The sequence below is a fragment of the Leucopleurus acutus genome (genome assembly GCF_964270905.1).
Source record: "Leucopleurus acutus genome assembly, chromosome: 5".
Lineage (NCBI taxonomy): Eukaryota > Metazoa > Chordata > Mammalia > Artiodactyla > Delphinidae > Leucopleurus > Leucopleurus acutus.
Window position 1 is genome coordinate 115,794,492 of NC_139147.1, and position 17,262 is coordinate 115,811,753.

The window sequence follows — 17,262 nt, forward strand, 5'->3', positions numbered from 1 at the left end:
TTGGAGAGAGTATGTTTTTAGTGCAGAAGCTTCACAATCATTCAGAATTTCTTTCCTTGGTTAATAAAAGAATTAATGTAATTTCTAAGTTGATCAGGAGGATAAACATACAATTGCTCTCCTTAAATCTGATGTCTCGGTGACAGGAATAGCAGATGTTTTTGCTATTGTTTTAGGCTTTTGCTGTGTATGGTTTTATGTTATGACGCATGGTAAATATTTAACTAGGCAACATCTGTGTAGTAATGGAATTCTACTCTGGTAGCCTAGACCTTTCTTCGTACTGGCTTTATCTTAGAATCATATCAAAAGATTCTATTACCTATGTACTTTTATCACATGAAAAAAATTAACCTAAGGTTATGGTTTTAACTCTAAGGTAGACTTCATTAGTTCTCTTCTTTGGTATTCAAATGTGAAATTTTTTCAAGATAACCCAAGTTGTTAATGATGAACAGACTGAAAGTCAATGGTGGTGTCAGTGCGTAAACCACAGGCTTTTCCTACATACCAGTTCCTCGTGGTTAGGTGGCAGTTCTGATGTATATCCGTAGGGAAACAATAGCATCTGGGAGTAGGAATGGAAGGTAAGGTAAGCCTTGATTGATTTTCGGTGGCTTCGAATGAAGTCAGTGACAGCTTTGGTCTCTTTCTCAGACTCTGGTGCAGGGCCCCCGTAGATCTCCCGACATGGGTCCTTGGTGTGAGGGAAAGCTGCAGAGGACATGGAGGGATGAGATCAGAATCTGCCCCTCATCAGTACAGCCCTTACTTCGTTTGACAGGGATTCACAAAATGTTTTTAACATTTTAGTCTCCCAGGTTTACAGGGCTGCCTCAGTGTCCCTGCAGACTAACTCTGTACGCATAACTCAAGAGTATAACAGAGTTAGCCCACTTGAATATTCTTATTCTTAGCCTTGTTTATTTTCCCTCCGTTTCCCAGGGTCACAGGAATAACGCATCAGAAGCAGCCCAGGGCCTGGAGTCAGTTCCAATTCAGCCTCAGCTCTAACTCATTGGAGACTGCTGTACATTACCTTCTCTGAGCCTGAGTTTCTTTAACCTGTTTCAGTAGGCAGCTTTCACCTAGGGATATGTGCTATTATCATATTCATTATGGTAGAATAGAATTAGATGCTGAGGTGGTATTTTCAACAAAGTTAGATGAAGAAGAAATTTATGAATTGGGATAGTGGCAATTTCTCTTTGAATGTATGTAATGATAAAGTAATAGTTGTGTAGCAGCTGCAGCATCATCTGATGTAGCAGGCCTCTGCTTATCATTGCTTTTTCCTGCAACCTTTTCACTTTCTTTGCCCCAGATGTTTCTTTTCACTACACATCTGAAGAACTACCTATATGTTGGTTCTAACCACTGGTATTTCTCAAATTTTATCAGATCGGGAAGAGGAGGGACCTGAGATCTCTGTTCAGATTATCAGAATTTCTGGATTGTGCCTGATTTTTAGCAAGCTAGATATATTGAGTAAGAGATTGTTTGATAAACAGCCCTACCTCCTACTTCCACCCATTCAACAAAACATTCATAATACTTCTATGGTAGTGATGATTATCTTTCATTTTTTAGATTAGAAAATTAACACTTAGGGAATACCTATCTTTACTGAATAAGTAGGTAGTTTAACTAAATTCGGTGTCTAAACACTCTTTAGAGCTATTTCCCTTGAGATCTTGTCTGCTACTCACAGTTCCATGAGACATTAAAGTTCCTATTGAGGTCAGTTCCAATGCATTTGGAACGTTGGTTCTTGGAACGATTTTTTCTCCACATGCGGTCCTGCAGTATTGAATGATGAAAGTGTTTACACAAGCTCAGTTAGCATTTTTCAATTTGATCATTTCAGATTCTCCCTGCAGGTGTCTACAGCTTTATTTGAAATTTATCTAGTTAACCTGAGACCCATTATATAAAGAAAAAAAAATTTTTCTTATAACTTGTAATATTTTCAGAAATGTTTTTTATATTAATAGTTTAAGGCCTTGATAAAAAATTCAGTTAGTTTTAAAAACTGTGGATTAGTTCTGAGTATTAAAAAATGATCAATTTTGTTCTGAAATTACCTATAATTTGAATTTTACCTTCGTTACATCTTTCACCATTTATAGATTCAGATATAATACAGGCCAAATTGTGATTGTTGGAGCATAATTTTCAGAAAATAACTTTTTGTGATAGTATCTGTCTGAAATCTCAAAATCTTATTTAGCAACAGCAGGGTATAAAGAATTCTCTTAAAAGACAGATATCTGTGTCACTCTTTTATTTATTTTTTGATACAATTATTCCACTGCAGATTCTGTCCCAAATTGATGGAATACAGTGATTTTGTTTTGAAATCATTATGTTCAGAATGTCTCTAAATGACTTTTACTCTTAGCTAGAAATACTTTTGCCATATTGTATAATATACATTTCCTTTATAATTAGTGCTTTATTTCATTTTTCTGCATTACTAGCTTCAGCAGCGGAAATTTCATATTATTTTAAGAACTCCTGCGTAACCAGGATATCATGCTTTCCTTAGTTGAAACTGAGTTTTTAAAAATATACTTTTCTGAACTGTAATTGATTAACCAAACCTTAAACTTAATGCATAACACTCAATGTGCATGAAAGTCGGTAAATAATATATTACCTAAATGCAAACAAGAGACTGCAGAGCAGTACCTGTCTCCATGACCAAATATATCCATCAACATTGAACACAGGAAGAACATAAAAATTCATTCGGTCCAGGAGTTTGGTCATAATTTTGTTTTTACCATAAGTTTTGGTTACCTGTAGGGGTAGGAAAAAATTAAGCTATTGGTACAAAGTTTAGCTACCGTGTGGAAAGCTGTGGTTATAATTGTAATGACTACCACTCCTTAAGTCCATTTGCCCGTCACATGATTTCAAACGTATTTCCCCTAAACTGCATAAAGATAAATAACCCATATATATGACAGAAAAAAATGACACTTATTCAGACTAGTGAAATTAATTGAACTAAATATTCTTTGAAGGATCATTTAATTATCAAGACTTGTAGCATTCCAAATGTAGCATGCAAGATATGTTTTATGGAAAGAGGAGAGGCCAAGTGAAAAATTGGCAATGCAACTTGTTTTAAATAGATTCTTTTCCTCACATCTTTCGGTAAATATATATTGAATTTGTAAGCATAAGAATATGTAGATATTGGGGAGGATGCATGAATTAATTATAAGTAGGATTAAAGGAAAAACACCTTGTTAATAAAAAAATTAGAGCATTTAGATTGACTAATCAACTTGTTTTCTCACATCAGATGGAAATTTCTCTAATTATCTGGACTTTCTATGGCTACCTAAAATCTCTCATTATTCTTGGAAAATCTCTTCCAGATATATCTGTACTGGAGCCAAGACATTTCTTGTAGCCCTATCTTGTGTGTTCCTTTATGGCTTACGTAAGCGAGCTTATTACTTAAGTAAGCTGAGCTCTCGGCCCTCAGCTGGAAGAACTAAAACAACTGCAGGGATAAATGAGTTCTACTGGCAGATTCATTCCTAGTGAAAAGTATCCTTGCCCTGAAAGCAGTTGTGATGTCATATTCCAGCAGCATGATGTATGCAAAAGCTGGCAGAGAAGAGAAAGTTAAAAGATAGTAGGAGTCAGAATACAATAGAAATAGAGTGAGAAGAACAACAAACTTATAAAGTGGATTTACTTTTTTTTAAAAATGAGTCATTTTTCACTTGGAAAGGAAATTTAAGCATGAAAATTCCAAATGTGTGCATAGCCAATTCAATATCTAAACAGGAACTAATGTTCTGTGCTTTGAACTCACTGAAGAAAGGCCAAGTTTGTAGGTTGTAATATAAAGATAGTTTCAGATTTCCCATACTTAACTATAGGAAAAACCATATTGTAGCCAAAAATTGTTTTTTTAGTTTTATAAACTGTCAGCTGGAGTTCAAGAAGTTTAAAGGAAGGTGTCAATTTTATAAAAACCTCAATGATGAGTAAGATCCAGAGCGTTTATTTCCTGACAGCACCAAATGTGGGCTCTTCTTGTTAAGAGGAGCTGCACTCATTTGTAAAGGGGTGTTGCCACTCAGTGAAGTGATGGAGACTTGACAATCAAAGGAGAATTGTGTGACTGTTCCAACTGATTTACCTGATAGACAAACCACTGGCAGAATGCTGGGGAGATCCATTCTCGTGCATGAATGCCACAATCCATAAAAATAGCCTTTCTTCTTTCATCCTTTTCCCCAATCTTTTAAAAAATAAATTTGATATATTATTTTACATGAACTTACACACTGATCTCTTGTTGTCCAAATACTCATTCATAGTATCAGAGCGATTCTTTCACCTGTCTTCTGTTGAATGAGTAACTGTGTATGCACATATTTTTCTTAGGGAGGACCATGGCATGTATCCTTAAAATGCATAATTCATAATCTATTTCATAGTATATTTTTCAAAAAATTTTCTTAGTGTCAGAGTTGCTTTTAGGGTTTAAAAAAATCACAATCTATTGTTATTTTATTGCTAACATCCTTTGGCCTGAGAAGAAGATTATAAAGTTGCTTCTGTTTCTGCCATTTCCTTTTGTTTTTCATACTTCATAAACATGATGTTTAGCCTGGAGTGGTAAAGATTTTGTAGTTGTGTTTGCAGTGGGGAGGAGGGTTAGTGGCTGCATATTTGAAGAACTGTCATTTTAGAGAATTTACATTTGTTTTGAGTGATTGGAGAGCATGAATGGATGGGAAATCAGGGTAAGGAAGGGCTTCTCAGTTATTAAGGGGATGCTTTAGGGAGCAATGTCTTTGGATGTACAAAAATCCAGTAGCAGCTGAATGGCAATTGTCAGCTCGGTCATAGAAGGGAATTCCCTATCAACACAGAGTTGAAATGCCTCACTTACTGTACTGGGATCCTATGATTATATGATTCTTCAGTTTATTTTCTTCCTGACATTTAGTCAACAATTTCACTGAATTTTAATGGATGGAAAACTGTTTTATACACCAGGGACATCATAAACTCTTGTTATAAAGATATGGGATAAGAAACTTGTCTGGTTTTGTCCACTGTGTCTGTCAGGTGGTTTATTCAGGGACTTTCTTGGTTCTACGTAAAACCACCTGGCACTTCTATCCTTGAATGGATGTCTAGAGCTTATATGTTCTTCAAAGAAATAAGACTTTTTATTGTCTAAAAATTAGCTAGTTGTGTCACAAAGTAACTCTTACATTCATATTTTTCAACAATAGTACGAATCTGTAGTTCTTAAATTACTTTTACCTTGAGAACATACAGTGGATTATCTTCAACAGCGGTTCCAATTTTAATACGAGAGACCATTTTAGGATGCTTATGTACCATTTTTTCAGTCCAAGCAACAGTCTTAAGAACAAAAACAATTTGAGAGATTAGAATAAAAGAAAACTAAAAGACAACAAATATTGAGGGTGACGTTTTTCTTTTTGGAAGTGCAGGCATTTTATACTATACCTTGTCCCAGTTATTGTATTTTGCATAGCTGTGCCTGCCTGGGATATCTTCTTTGACATCAAACTGTTTCTCAACCTCTTCTTGTACATCGTGAATCAAGATTCTGTTTGACAGGGGGAATGATAAAATACACATTTACTGGAGAAAGAAAAACAGTTATCTTTCATTTACAGAAATTTTCTCTTCCTGCATCTCTATCTTAGATCAAGTTTACCTTGTTTCTTCTTTATTCTGTAACCGTGTCTTTTAGATCTGTCATGTGTCTGGCTTCCAATCTTCCCATTTATCTAGAGTTGTGCTGTTCTTGCTGATTGACTGATTGAGTGTAGAGGAAGAACATAAATGAGGTATACTCTTAATTAGAGTTTATTTAGCACATGAGACCAAGTACTGCTCATGAATATTGATTCCCATTAACATCACTGACAAGCACATTATTATGCATATTATATCTAACTCACTGTGTGCTTGGCTTTTGACCTAGGATGAATCTGGAATTTCTTTGAAAAAAATTACGACAACAAATTTGGAATCAGGTGGGGCATGTTGCACTAAAACTCACATGAAGTCTGAGAAGTTTGGAAGTTATATTCTGGGTTGTCTCTACAGACATAATTAAGTGTCTTAAGCTCTAAAGAGGGTATGTGGCTTTTGCTCCACCTGCATTAATAGAAGTAGAGGAACCAGGGAAAAGGGAGATTTTATGGTCTCAGAGGTTGATTTGTAGCATACGGCAGTATTAATTAGTCACAGGAAGCTTGTATCTAAGAATATTTTTAGACTTACACATATTAATTTAGCTCTTGTGATAACAGCAGCAAAAGAAAATCGTGTGAGACCTTTCCACAAATGCAGCTGCATGAAGACATCAGAATGGTAACAGATTGTTGCTGATAAAGACTAGAAATTAAGCCTAAGGCTGGAAATTAAGAACTATGGCCAGATGTTATTTTCATGAGCCCTTCCACTAACCAGCAGCCAGGTTTAAGTAGATGAAACCAAATTACTTTCTCTCAGATATTATTTTAGCTCTCCAAGATTTGCTTAATTTGTTAAAAATTGTTCCTAAATATAGGTGAAAGGATAAATAATTATCCCTGAGGATTTAATGATAGAAATGGCTGTTTACTGAGTCTTTCTTACGTACCAGGCACTCTGTTCAGCATGTTATTTACATTTTTCACTTAATCTTTACATCAACACTCTTAATTGGGTACCATTATAACTCCCATTTTTATAGAGGTTAGGTAGATTTCCAACATGGATATAACTAAAATACAGAAGTTGGGATTTGAACTTAGAGATGTATGACTTCAGTACTCTAGCTAAGCCACATACAGCAGTGCCTCCATCACAAGGAGTGAAATCCCTGGGTATTGCTGTCAGATCTATAGTCTTCTTAGTCTACTGAGGCTTGTGCAAGGTTTGCCCAGTTGACCAGCTCTCCAGGAAACCTGAGTCCCAAGATCAGAGAGCTGGTAAGTTCAGAGAAGAGGCAAAATGAATCCTATGTTGACAATTTCAAGACTCCCTCCTTCTGCTGCTTTTAGAGAGTAAAAAAGAAGGAATGGAGATTGCTTTGGCAATATGTGGTCTTTTGTGGGTACATATAAATTTTAGGATTATTTGTTCAGGTTCTGTGAAAAATGTCATGGGTGTTTTGATAGGGATTGCATTAAATATGTAGGTTGATTTGAGTAGTGTGGCCATTTTAACAATATTAATTCTTCTAATCCAAGAGCATGGGATTTGTATCATCTTCAGTTTCCTTCATCAGTGTTTTATAGTTTTCATAATATAGGTTTGTCACCTCCTTGGTTAAGTTTATTCTCTGGTATTTTATTCTTTTTGATGCGATTTTAAACAGAATTTTTTTTTTTTTTTTACTTTCCTCTTTCTGATAGTTCATTATTAGTGTATAGAAAAGCAACAGATTTTTACATGTTAATCTTGTATCCTGCAACTTTGTTGAATTCATTTATTAGTTCTAATAGTTTTTGGATAGAGACTTTAGGGTTTTCTATGTAAAGTATCTTGTCATCTGCAAATAGTGATAATTTTACCTCTTCCCTTCCACTTTGGATGACTTTTATTTCTTACTCTTATCTGATTGCTGTGGCTAGGACTTCCAATACTATGTTAAATAGAAGTGGCAAGAGTGGACATCTGTGTCTTGTTCCTCAATTTAGAGGAAGGGCTTTCAGCTTTTCACCCAGCTTGAACCCAAGCTTGGATTTGTAATAAATGGCTTTTATGTTGAGATATATTCCCTTTATACCTACTTTGATGAGAGGTTTTATCATGAATGGATGCTGAATTTTGTCAGATGCTTTTTCTGCATCTATTGAGATGATCATGTGATTTTTTATTCTTCCTTTTGTTAATGTGGTATATCATACTGATTGATTTGTGAATATTGAACCATCCTTGCATCCCTGGAATAAATCCCACTTGATCATGGTGTATGATCCTTTATATATATTGTTGGATTCGGTTAGCTGGAGGTATCACTCTCTCTGACTTCAGACTATACTACAAAGCTACAGTAATCAAAACAGTAGAGTACTGGCACAAAAACAGACACATAGATCAATAGAACAGAATAGAGACCCCAGGAATAAATATATGTACCTATGGTCATTAATCTGTGACAAAGGAGGGAAGAATATATGAAAGGAGGGAAGAATATATTGAAGAGACATTCTCGTCTCTTCAATAAGTGGTTCTGGGAAAACAGGACAGATACATCTAAAATAGTGAGATTAGAACATTTCCTCACTCTATATACAAAAATAAATTCAAAATGGATTAATGATCTAAATATAAGACCTGAAACCATAAAAATCGTACAAGCGAACATAGGAAGAACAGTCGTTGACGTAAATTGTAGCAATATTTTTTTGGATCTGTCTCCTTAGGTAAAAGAAGCAAAAATAAACAAATGGGACCTAATTAAACTTAAAAACTTTTGCACAGCAAAGGAAACCATCGAGAAAACAAAAAGACAACCTACTGAATGGGAGAAAATATTTGCAAATCATATGACCGACAGGGGGTTAATACCCAAAATGTATAAACAGCTCATACAACTCAATTATAAAAAAAAAACAACCCAATCAGAAATTGGACAGAAGACCTGAAAAGACATTTTTTCAAAGAAGACATATGGATGGCTAACAGGCACATGAAAAAGATGCTCAACATTGCTAGTTATTAGAGAAATGCAAATCACAACAACGAGATATCACCTCACACTTGTCAGAATGGCCATCATCAGAAAGTCTACAAATAACAAATGTTGGCGAGGATGTGGAGGAAAGGAAACCCTCCTACACTGTTGATGGGAATGTAAATTGGTGCAGCCTCACTATGGAAAACAGTATGGAGGTTCCTCAAAAAACTGAAAATAAAACTACCATATGATCCAGCAATTCCACTCCTGGGTATATATCCAGAAAAAACAAAAACACTAATTTGAAAAGATACATGCACCTGAATGTTCATAGCAACACTATTTACAATAGCCAAGATATGGAAGCAACCCAGGTGTCCATCAACAGACAAATGGATAAAGAATATGTGGTGTGTGTGTGTGTACACACACACACACACACACATACATATACAATGGAATATTACTCAGCCATAAAAAAGAATAAAATTCTGCCATTTGCAGCAACATGGATGGACCTAGAGAATATTATGCTTAGTGAAATAAGTCAAACAGAGAAAGAGAAATACTGTATGATATCACTTATTTGTGGAATCTAAAAAAATAAAGCAAGCAAATATATATATATAGCAAAACAGAAACAGACTCACAGATTTAGAAAACAAAATAGTGAGGAGAGGGATGTGGAGAGGGAAAAGATAGGGGTATGGGATTAAGAGATGCAAACTACTATACATAAGAATAGATAAGCAGCAAGAATATATTGTACAGAACAGGGAATTATAACCATTATTTTATAGTAACTTTTAATGGAGTGTCTTCTGTAAAAATACTGAATCACTATGGTATCCACCTGAAACGAATATAATATTGTACTCAAGTGTACTTCCATAACAAAAAGGAAGGAATGGAGAACTGTGTGCCAGTATATGTGACTGCCATGAGCTTCGGGGTGTGTGTGTTTGTGTGTGTGTGTAACTGTAGTGGGGAAGGATGTTTCAGGGAGGCAGAGTCATTGTTATGGTGTCTTATAAGCTGGTCTGGACTGTGTTTCCCCCATGCCCACATTCCTGCAGGATAGGGTCTACTCAAAAAGCATGATTTCAGGTTTCTACAGGATCTCATTTGTCTCCAGTAACTCCCTAATTGGGTTACTTTGTATCATACTTGGCACTTATCAACATGGATTTCCCCCAGCATTTGAGGCATACCTCTGTGTTGGGTAATAAACTTTAAGGCACTAATTTATTCAGTAGGAGGGAAAAGGTGCAGCTGATGATAGTCTCTAGTTATCCCCTGTTGCACAGTGTGTGCGCATGTGTGTGCACATGCTCATGTAAGCACATGTATAAGTGGTCTTTCCTCCACTTGCATTAATAAAAGTAGTAAAGGAACCAGCCAAAGAACATTATATGGTCCCAGCCAATCTTCATGAAACCCCTATGAAACATCATTTTAAAGATGAAGAAAATGAGATGGAGAGATGTTAAATGCACTGTCAATGTTAAATACCTAATGCATGGCTTAAATGGGACTAGATTCAGACACCTTCACTCCAGAATCTACATTCTTATCTACCACACTCTTCTGCTTTCCACCATGACCAACATCTCTTTGACATTTGTATCAGGTATTAACAATACCCATTTTATTCTTGGGTAAGGAATATATAAAAATGTGGAGCAGGAGGAAAAATGAATAGGGTGAAACACTAGAATGATTTATTTGATTGAAATACTTATTTGATAGGACCATGCATATACTTGGAATATGGATTTTTATCTGACTGAACATTATTAGGTAATTAGACATTAATATGAAGTGTTGATGATCAGTTTGGTATAGATCTCTTCCACATTTCTCACATAATCTTATGTGGGTCTTAATAAGATTTTACTTAATTGTATCATTTGAGTTTTACTATTATATTAGTTGTTGTTTCCTGAATTACCTTTCATTAACAACTCTTTATTTTCTAATTTTAACTTTTGATCAAAGAAGAGATAATCTAAAATGTATCTAAAATATGAATATCTAAAATGTAGAAAAATTAATAAAAACACTAGGGTTTTCAACTGCTGATTCTAAATATGGTGTCTGTCCTTTAAGGCTCAGTCCAAGGGATGTGCATTCTTTTAGACATTATTGAACCAGTCTGTTCAGGTTTGTTAGTATATACATATTATTTGATTTTTAGGCTTGGCCTTTTGTGATTTTGTAAGAATGTAAAGGGAAAGAAAGGGAGCAAATATGCTGCTTTAAAATAAAATCTGTCTTGGTAATTTAATTTTCTGAAAATTAAAAAAAAAATCACACAGATTGCTTTAAACTAAGTAGTGGTTTATATGCACTGTCTAATGAAGGGTGTCTTAGTAAATCATTGTGTCAAGCCAGCCTCTTAATGTGTCTTATTCTGACTGGTGTCTGGGTCCAACCAGATGTTTCTGTTCTTAGAACCTTCTTCTGTTACTGACTGACGCCACGTAACACATGTAATTAATATGCAGATAAAATTATCTATATAATTAGTACTTGGAGACAAGCTTTTAAATAGTTCTTGTCTGCACAGATCACTTTACATATTTATATTTCCGAGGAAGGTAACTATCTAATTATGTGGCTTTCTCACAACTGTGGCTAATTTGGACCAATTTCTAGAAATCATCTTCTAATTAGATAAAACTAGTTTTTTTTTTTTTTTTTTTTGGCGGTACGCGGGCCTCTCACTGCTGTGGCCTCTCCCGTTGCGGAGCACAGGCTCCGGACGCGCAGGCTCAGCGGCCATGGCTCACGGGCCCAGCCGCCCCGTGGCATGTGGGATCCTCCCGGACCGGGGCACGAACCCGTCACCCCTGCATCGGCAGGCAGACTCTCAACCACTGCGCCACCAGGAAAGCCCCGATAAAACTAGTTTTTTTTTTGGTAACTTTTTTTTTTTTTTTTTTTTGCGGTGCGCGGGCCTCTCACTGTTGTGGCTTCTCCCGTTGCGGAGCGCAGGCTCCAGACGCGCAGGCTCAGCGGCCATGGCTCATGGGCCCAGCCGCTCCGCGGCATGTGGGATCTTCCCGGACCGGGGCACGAACCCGTGTCCCCTGCATCGGCAGGCGGACTCTCAACCACTGCACCACCAGGGAAGCCCAAAACTAGTTTTTATAGGTAGTTTAACACTTTGGTTCTTGATGTAGACAGCAAGGAAATATTTGGCATAAGGCAAAGTGAAAACCACAGTACTCGCGAGGATCTGGATTTAGACCTCTGTTTGGGTCAGAATTGTTCCAGGCTAGGAGAGGACCAAAGAGGAGAAAGGGCTGATGTGAGTTATTTGATAAAATGGAAAGATAGCAGCCCCCTGCCTGGGTGTCTTCTGTGACAGTGATTTATTCCACTGTGGACACTCAGTGTTGAGCAACTAGCTGCTTGTCTACATTACCAGGATATTAAGGAAACATACTGCTTCATTTTTACCCTGCTGTTCAAACCAAATTATACAGTTTGCCAACTAAAATATATTTTAGCTTGGGCTAGATACTTTGTAAGAATTAGTTGATCATAGGAATCTGGATCAGGTTTATATTAATGAAGTAAAGTGAAGATTGTAATAATTGAGGCACACATTTGAGAAGTCTGGCTGTGAAGTGATTCAAGAGACACGGTCACCAGGGAGTATATAGGGTAGAGGGGTGATTTCTTTTAGATGAAAGAAACAAGACGTCATATCGACCTTAGCAAACGCATACAGTCCATAACACACTACTAATTTCTGTGATTTGAAGGTATATTTATAAACTGTCTACTTCTAGTTTTAATGGTACAATTTATAAAATCATAGAAAAACATATATCAGTATATTAATTTAAAAGGTTTAAATGCTGGTATAAATTAATTTTGAATATGTTCTCCCCATATATTAACTTCTACATTTGTTTTACAGCCCTCTTGAAACAACAACAAAAACAAAGACAGTGATAAAAACAATCACACATAATAGCCTGTGACTTTAAGCCATTAAGCCGCAGACAGGAATATTTTTTGTTTACTTGTCTATGTATGTGTTTCCTTCATTTCAGTAGTATTTATATTTACTAGGACTATTGAAGCAATATAATAAATACAATGAAGTCATGATGAGCTGCAGTAAATCCTGCTCTGTCATATGACATTATAGGATCTTTGTCTGAGCCAGAAGTAGAAGGCCTTTTGAGTTACAGCACTAAGTTAGGTAGCAGAGGCATGAAATAGCAAGTCAAAAGGAAAGAACTGGTGTTTAGCAGTTTTGAGTGGTGGGGTTCTTAATAAAGGGGACTACTGGAATGACAAGGGCTGGGGGAGTACAGGATCCCTCAGTACATCAAATTGCTAAATACTTTAAAGTATAAAAAGGCATTTTGTTTTCTATACTGTATATTGATTTGTGATATTCATCTCTGGGCTCCCTTCTTATTTGTTGCCCCAGGGCCTAGACTGCATGACCCATGGTTAGTGCTAAGTTCCAATTTCCTTTTATTTCTCTGTGGGACCACAGCGACTCATTTCTGCATCTTTGGCCATTCGAGAATTCTCTCCTCTTAGATTTGTCTTATTTTACTGCATTGTTTTTGCTTTCTCTGGGGAAGAATTTCTTGCATAAAGAATTATTTATTTATTATGTATTTTACATTCCTACATCTCTGACTCAAGGATGAACATTGTTAGGGTCTCCTTTTATGTATCAGGAGAATTCAAATACAAGAATGTGGTGCTGGTAGTCATTAGTAGTGCTGAGCTCTGGGTTGATTACCCGGCAGGGGTGACGAGTGTGACCAAACCGTCCATGCCTGATCACGTGCACTCTGTCGTTACCAGGGGCTGAGTTTTAGAGATGGCAGATATCGTAATTGTCGTTCTTGCAGATCATAGCAAACATAAGATAGAAGTTGAGTGGCCAACTTTGAGCTCATCACTTTTATAAGCAGGCCTCCCTAGTCTGTTTGGAAGTAACTATAAATTTTATCTCATAGATAGAGCTTTCATTTTGGGGCACCCAATTTAAAAATTACACTTGCCTTTCAATTTCAAGACTCCAAGACTTTGAGTCTCTAGCACATTTGAATATTTGCATAGGACTTACTCATAGTGCATTCTATTTTGATCGAAGGCAGCCTGAATGGACTGGAATTCCTTTTCACTAATTCGGAAATCCACTGTCATGTTAGCAGCTACATGGTGGGTGATGTCTGAATACCAGAAGTCAAGCTGTGCAGATGAGTTCAGTGTTAGTCGCAGTTGTTTATTTGCTCACCCGACACATACTTATTGAGAAATGACTATGTGTCATACACAATGAAAGGAATTTGAGGTTCAATGTGACTGAAGTATGGACTCTTAATAAACCTATGAGATTTTTGCAAATGTATTTAAGAATTGTTGAATATTAGGGAGTGGGAAAAAAACTATTGTACTGATCACTTTTTTAGGACATAGTGTATACAGTTGCAAAAAGAATGAGCAGCTTTTGGGTAATCCGTTTGCTTCTACCATCTTGGGGCCAGTTGGCGTTGTTTCACAATTGATTTAGCCACAGCATCTGTCTCTAATTGGGAATGTGGACTAATATATGGCATCACCCTCCCCTGCCCCTGCTCCTGAGTCAGGCCTCAGAACCACATGTCCCAATAAACTCTGGAATTCCTGGAAAGTTTGTGTCCAATGAAAGCATAATCTCTAGCCATGTCATTTTTCTAGCACTATGTCCTTGGGCAAATTACTAAAACTCTTTGAGTTTCAGTCCTCGCCCCTAAAAAAGGGGCTAACAGTCCTCCATTGGGAGTGTTGTGAAGATTGTGAAACAGCTGTGACATGTGGGCCATGCAGGCATCTAGCAACTCCTGATTCCCTTCTCTTCATCTTCCTCTAGCTGAGACTTTCAGAAATTTGGTGAATGGGACTATAAAGATAGCATTCAGATTAAAGTAATTTAAGAAGATTCCAATTCGTGTTCTTCAAAATCATACTCAATTGTGAAACCCAACGAAGTATAATTTCCCAACCTTGGAAATGTAGAGAAAGTGCTCACTTTCTACCCATCATGCCAAGCTTGCGGGCGTGTCTAAATCTACCTGGCTGTTTTGTGATTGACTTCCTCTCTACCTCTAGGTCAATCAGTTATGTGCCAATAGGGGGCTGCAGTGAACCAACCAATATTTATTGGCTTATTTGGATCAGGAAGCTACAGCCTGCATTAGACATGTGAGAGATGTAACGTGTGATGTAAAGGTAGGGCCATCTAATCACAATAGCAATCTCTCTGTTCCAACAGGGTAATGTAGTACAAGAGTTAGGGCTCCGTGAACCACCATGAGCATTTACTAAGCACCAGGCCCAGAGCTGGGTGCCAGGGTTGTAGAGGTTAATACAAGAGAAGCAAGAAGTTCAGTGTGGGAGACAGAGCCATGTATGCACTTCCAACATGCTGACCAATGCCAGGGGCAAGCACCAAGTGTTCTAGGAGCACGACAGGCAACCCGAACTGGGTCATGAGAGTTGATGAACAGAGAAGGACTTCCTCCAGGAGGTGCTGCCTGAGCTGGGTCTTGAAGAATAGATAGCAGTGAGCCAAGTAAAGAGGGAAGTGCATTCCTCCTGAGAAAAGGTGTGTAGGGCCAAAGTGGGCGAGTTTTTGGTGTTTATGGTGCTTGAAGGGTGAGAAAGAGGGTGGAGTGCAGAGGTTGGAGATTATGAAGTGCTTGGAACAGCACCCTGATCCCAACAGAAGATGCTTCTATGGTGCTTATTACGGCCAGGCCCACTTCTGAGCATTACCCAAATATTAGCTCATTTAGTCTTTACAACAACGTTAGAAAGTAGGTGTGACTGTTATCCCCACTTTACAGAGGAGGCAGTTGAGTCCCAGAGAGCTTAAGTAACTTGTATAAGGACACAGAGCTAGGGTAGAGCTGGGGTTTGAACCTCTGAAGACCATGCTCTTTCCAGACGAGGCTGCCTCTCACTAAAAAGCGTCAAGTGGAGGAATGCAGTTGTCCGGCTTTAGAGAGAGCAAGCAGGGTGCCGTGCGGACTTGGCTTTGTGGGAGGCAGGGCTAGACCCCTGAACACGAGACAAACTGTAATTGTCTATTGAAATTGTCCCTGTAAAAGGTAGGGCAGGCGTGAATTTGGCAGGGACAGAGGAAGGAAGAGGAGAGTATGGATTTGAAAACCATTTGGGAATGAGTACAGGCAGAACTTTTGATTGATTTGATGTGGAGATAAGGGGGTATCTGACTAGATCTCAGATTCCATTCTGGCTTTAAATTTGCTATGTCATCTTGGTCATTTAATTTACTGTCTTTGAACTTAAGTTATTGTTTTCAACAAGTTACATTTTGACACTGACATTGAAAGGCTGATGGAGAATTTGAAACGATGTATGTAAGGTGGCTGGCACAGTGTGTCTTGTGCATAGGAGCAGCTGAATAACTGAGAAAATGATAACTTTAGCCCACTGGATTTTAAAAGACTGACCTAACTTTAAGAGTTTTCTTTCACCATGGACCTGCTCTTGGAAAGGGTCACATCTTGATATTATCAACCAGTGCATTGCTGTTATCAGGTAACCAGTACCTTGATGTTATCATAATTTTGACAAACATTATGCCACTGGTACAGATCAGTGTGGGAGTGAGGAGAATGGAGCAGGCAAGGCGCTATCAGCAGGGAGGGAGAAGAGGCCGTGATAAAGGTGTCAGGAACATCTCCCTATTTCACACTTTCACCTAGAAAAAGCTGTTGTTTGCAAAGCTTTTGGGTGGGAAAACAGAAGTGGTAATTTGGGGAAAAATAAGTAAAAACAAAGGGAAGTACTGGCAACTGGCTCAATTATCCAAGTAGCTCCTGTCCCTTCCCCCTATCTTTGTCTTTGGTAGCTCCGTGGGCATTGAAAATAAAAGACAAAAGAAGCAGGTTTTAGGGAACAGAAAGAAAAGATTTAAAAAACCCCTCTATTTGCTTTACCTGGTTGGTTTTGGCCAAGTCCTTTATGATGTTTGCTTGTTTTTCATCCTGGGCTTCACATGTAACACCTTCTCCCTTTAAGAATACAAAAGATGAAACATGTAAACTGTGAAGAAGCGTTTCATAATCCTCTTCCCACATGGAGTCTGGAACACAGGGCGGCAAGATTCTCCTGTCAAAGCGGACAGGAGCAATTGCAAGGGTGATAGCGGTCAAACCAGAGGCAGGATGAACCTCATGGTTCTTCTTTGTCTGTCCCAAGCCCCTCTGCCAGTTTTATGCCTCAGCTCTTATCTGGAGGAACAACTCATTTCCTCTTAGGGTTCTGGTGGACAAAATGCCCCCCCCCACCATATTTTCTAGTTGGGGAGGGGAGTAGGGTGGCAACACTAATACTAAATGCCCATTTGGTGACAGGTGAATTCCATGCTAATATACCTTTTACAGTTGGGAATACCCATTTTACAGATGAGATGAGAGGAAATTCCTTGTTTAGCAAATAACTTGCCCAAGGAAGCAGAGCTAGTATGATGAGATTTGAACCCAGTTCTTTGTTCTAAAATACTACTCTACCATATGCTTGAATTG

General features: G+C 37.7%; 1 protein-coding gene across 1 annotated transcript in view; it reads right to left on the bottom strand.

The window, feature by feature from the left end:
- The window catches only part of CPA3 (carboxypeptidase A3), a gene marked incomplete at both ends in the record, with an annotated part of 30,056 nt that extends 13,143 nt beyond the window's left edge, over positions 1 to 16,913 (bottom strand). Inside the window, 9 exon segments of the mRNA XM_082839283.1 lie at positions 512 to 714; positions 1,710 to 1,800; positions 2,692 to 2,802; positions 4,166 to 4,267; positions 5,305 to 5,406; positions 5,515 to 5,617; positions 13,794 to 13,918; positions 16,675 to 16,898; positions 16,901 to 16,913. Coding sequence (XP_082695409.1) covers positions 512 to 714; positions 1,710 to 1,800; positions 2,692 to 2,802; positions 4,166 to 4,267; positions 5,305 to 5,406; positions 5,515 to 5,617; positions 13,794 to 13,918; positions 16,675 to 16,898; positions 16,901 to 16,913 — 1,074 coding nt within the window.
- Between the last annotated feature and the right edge of the window lie 349 nt (positions 16,914 to 17,262).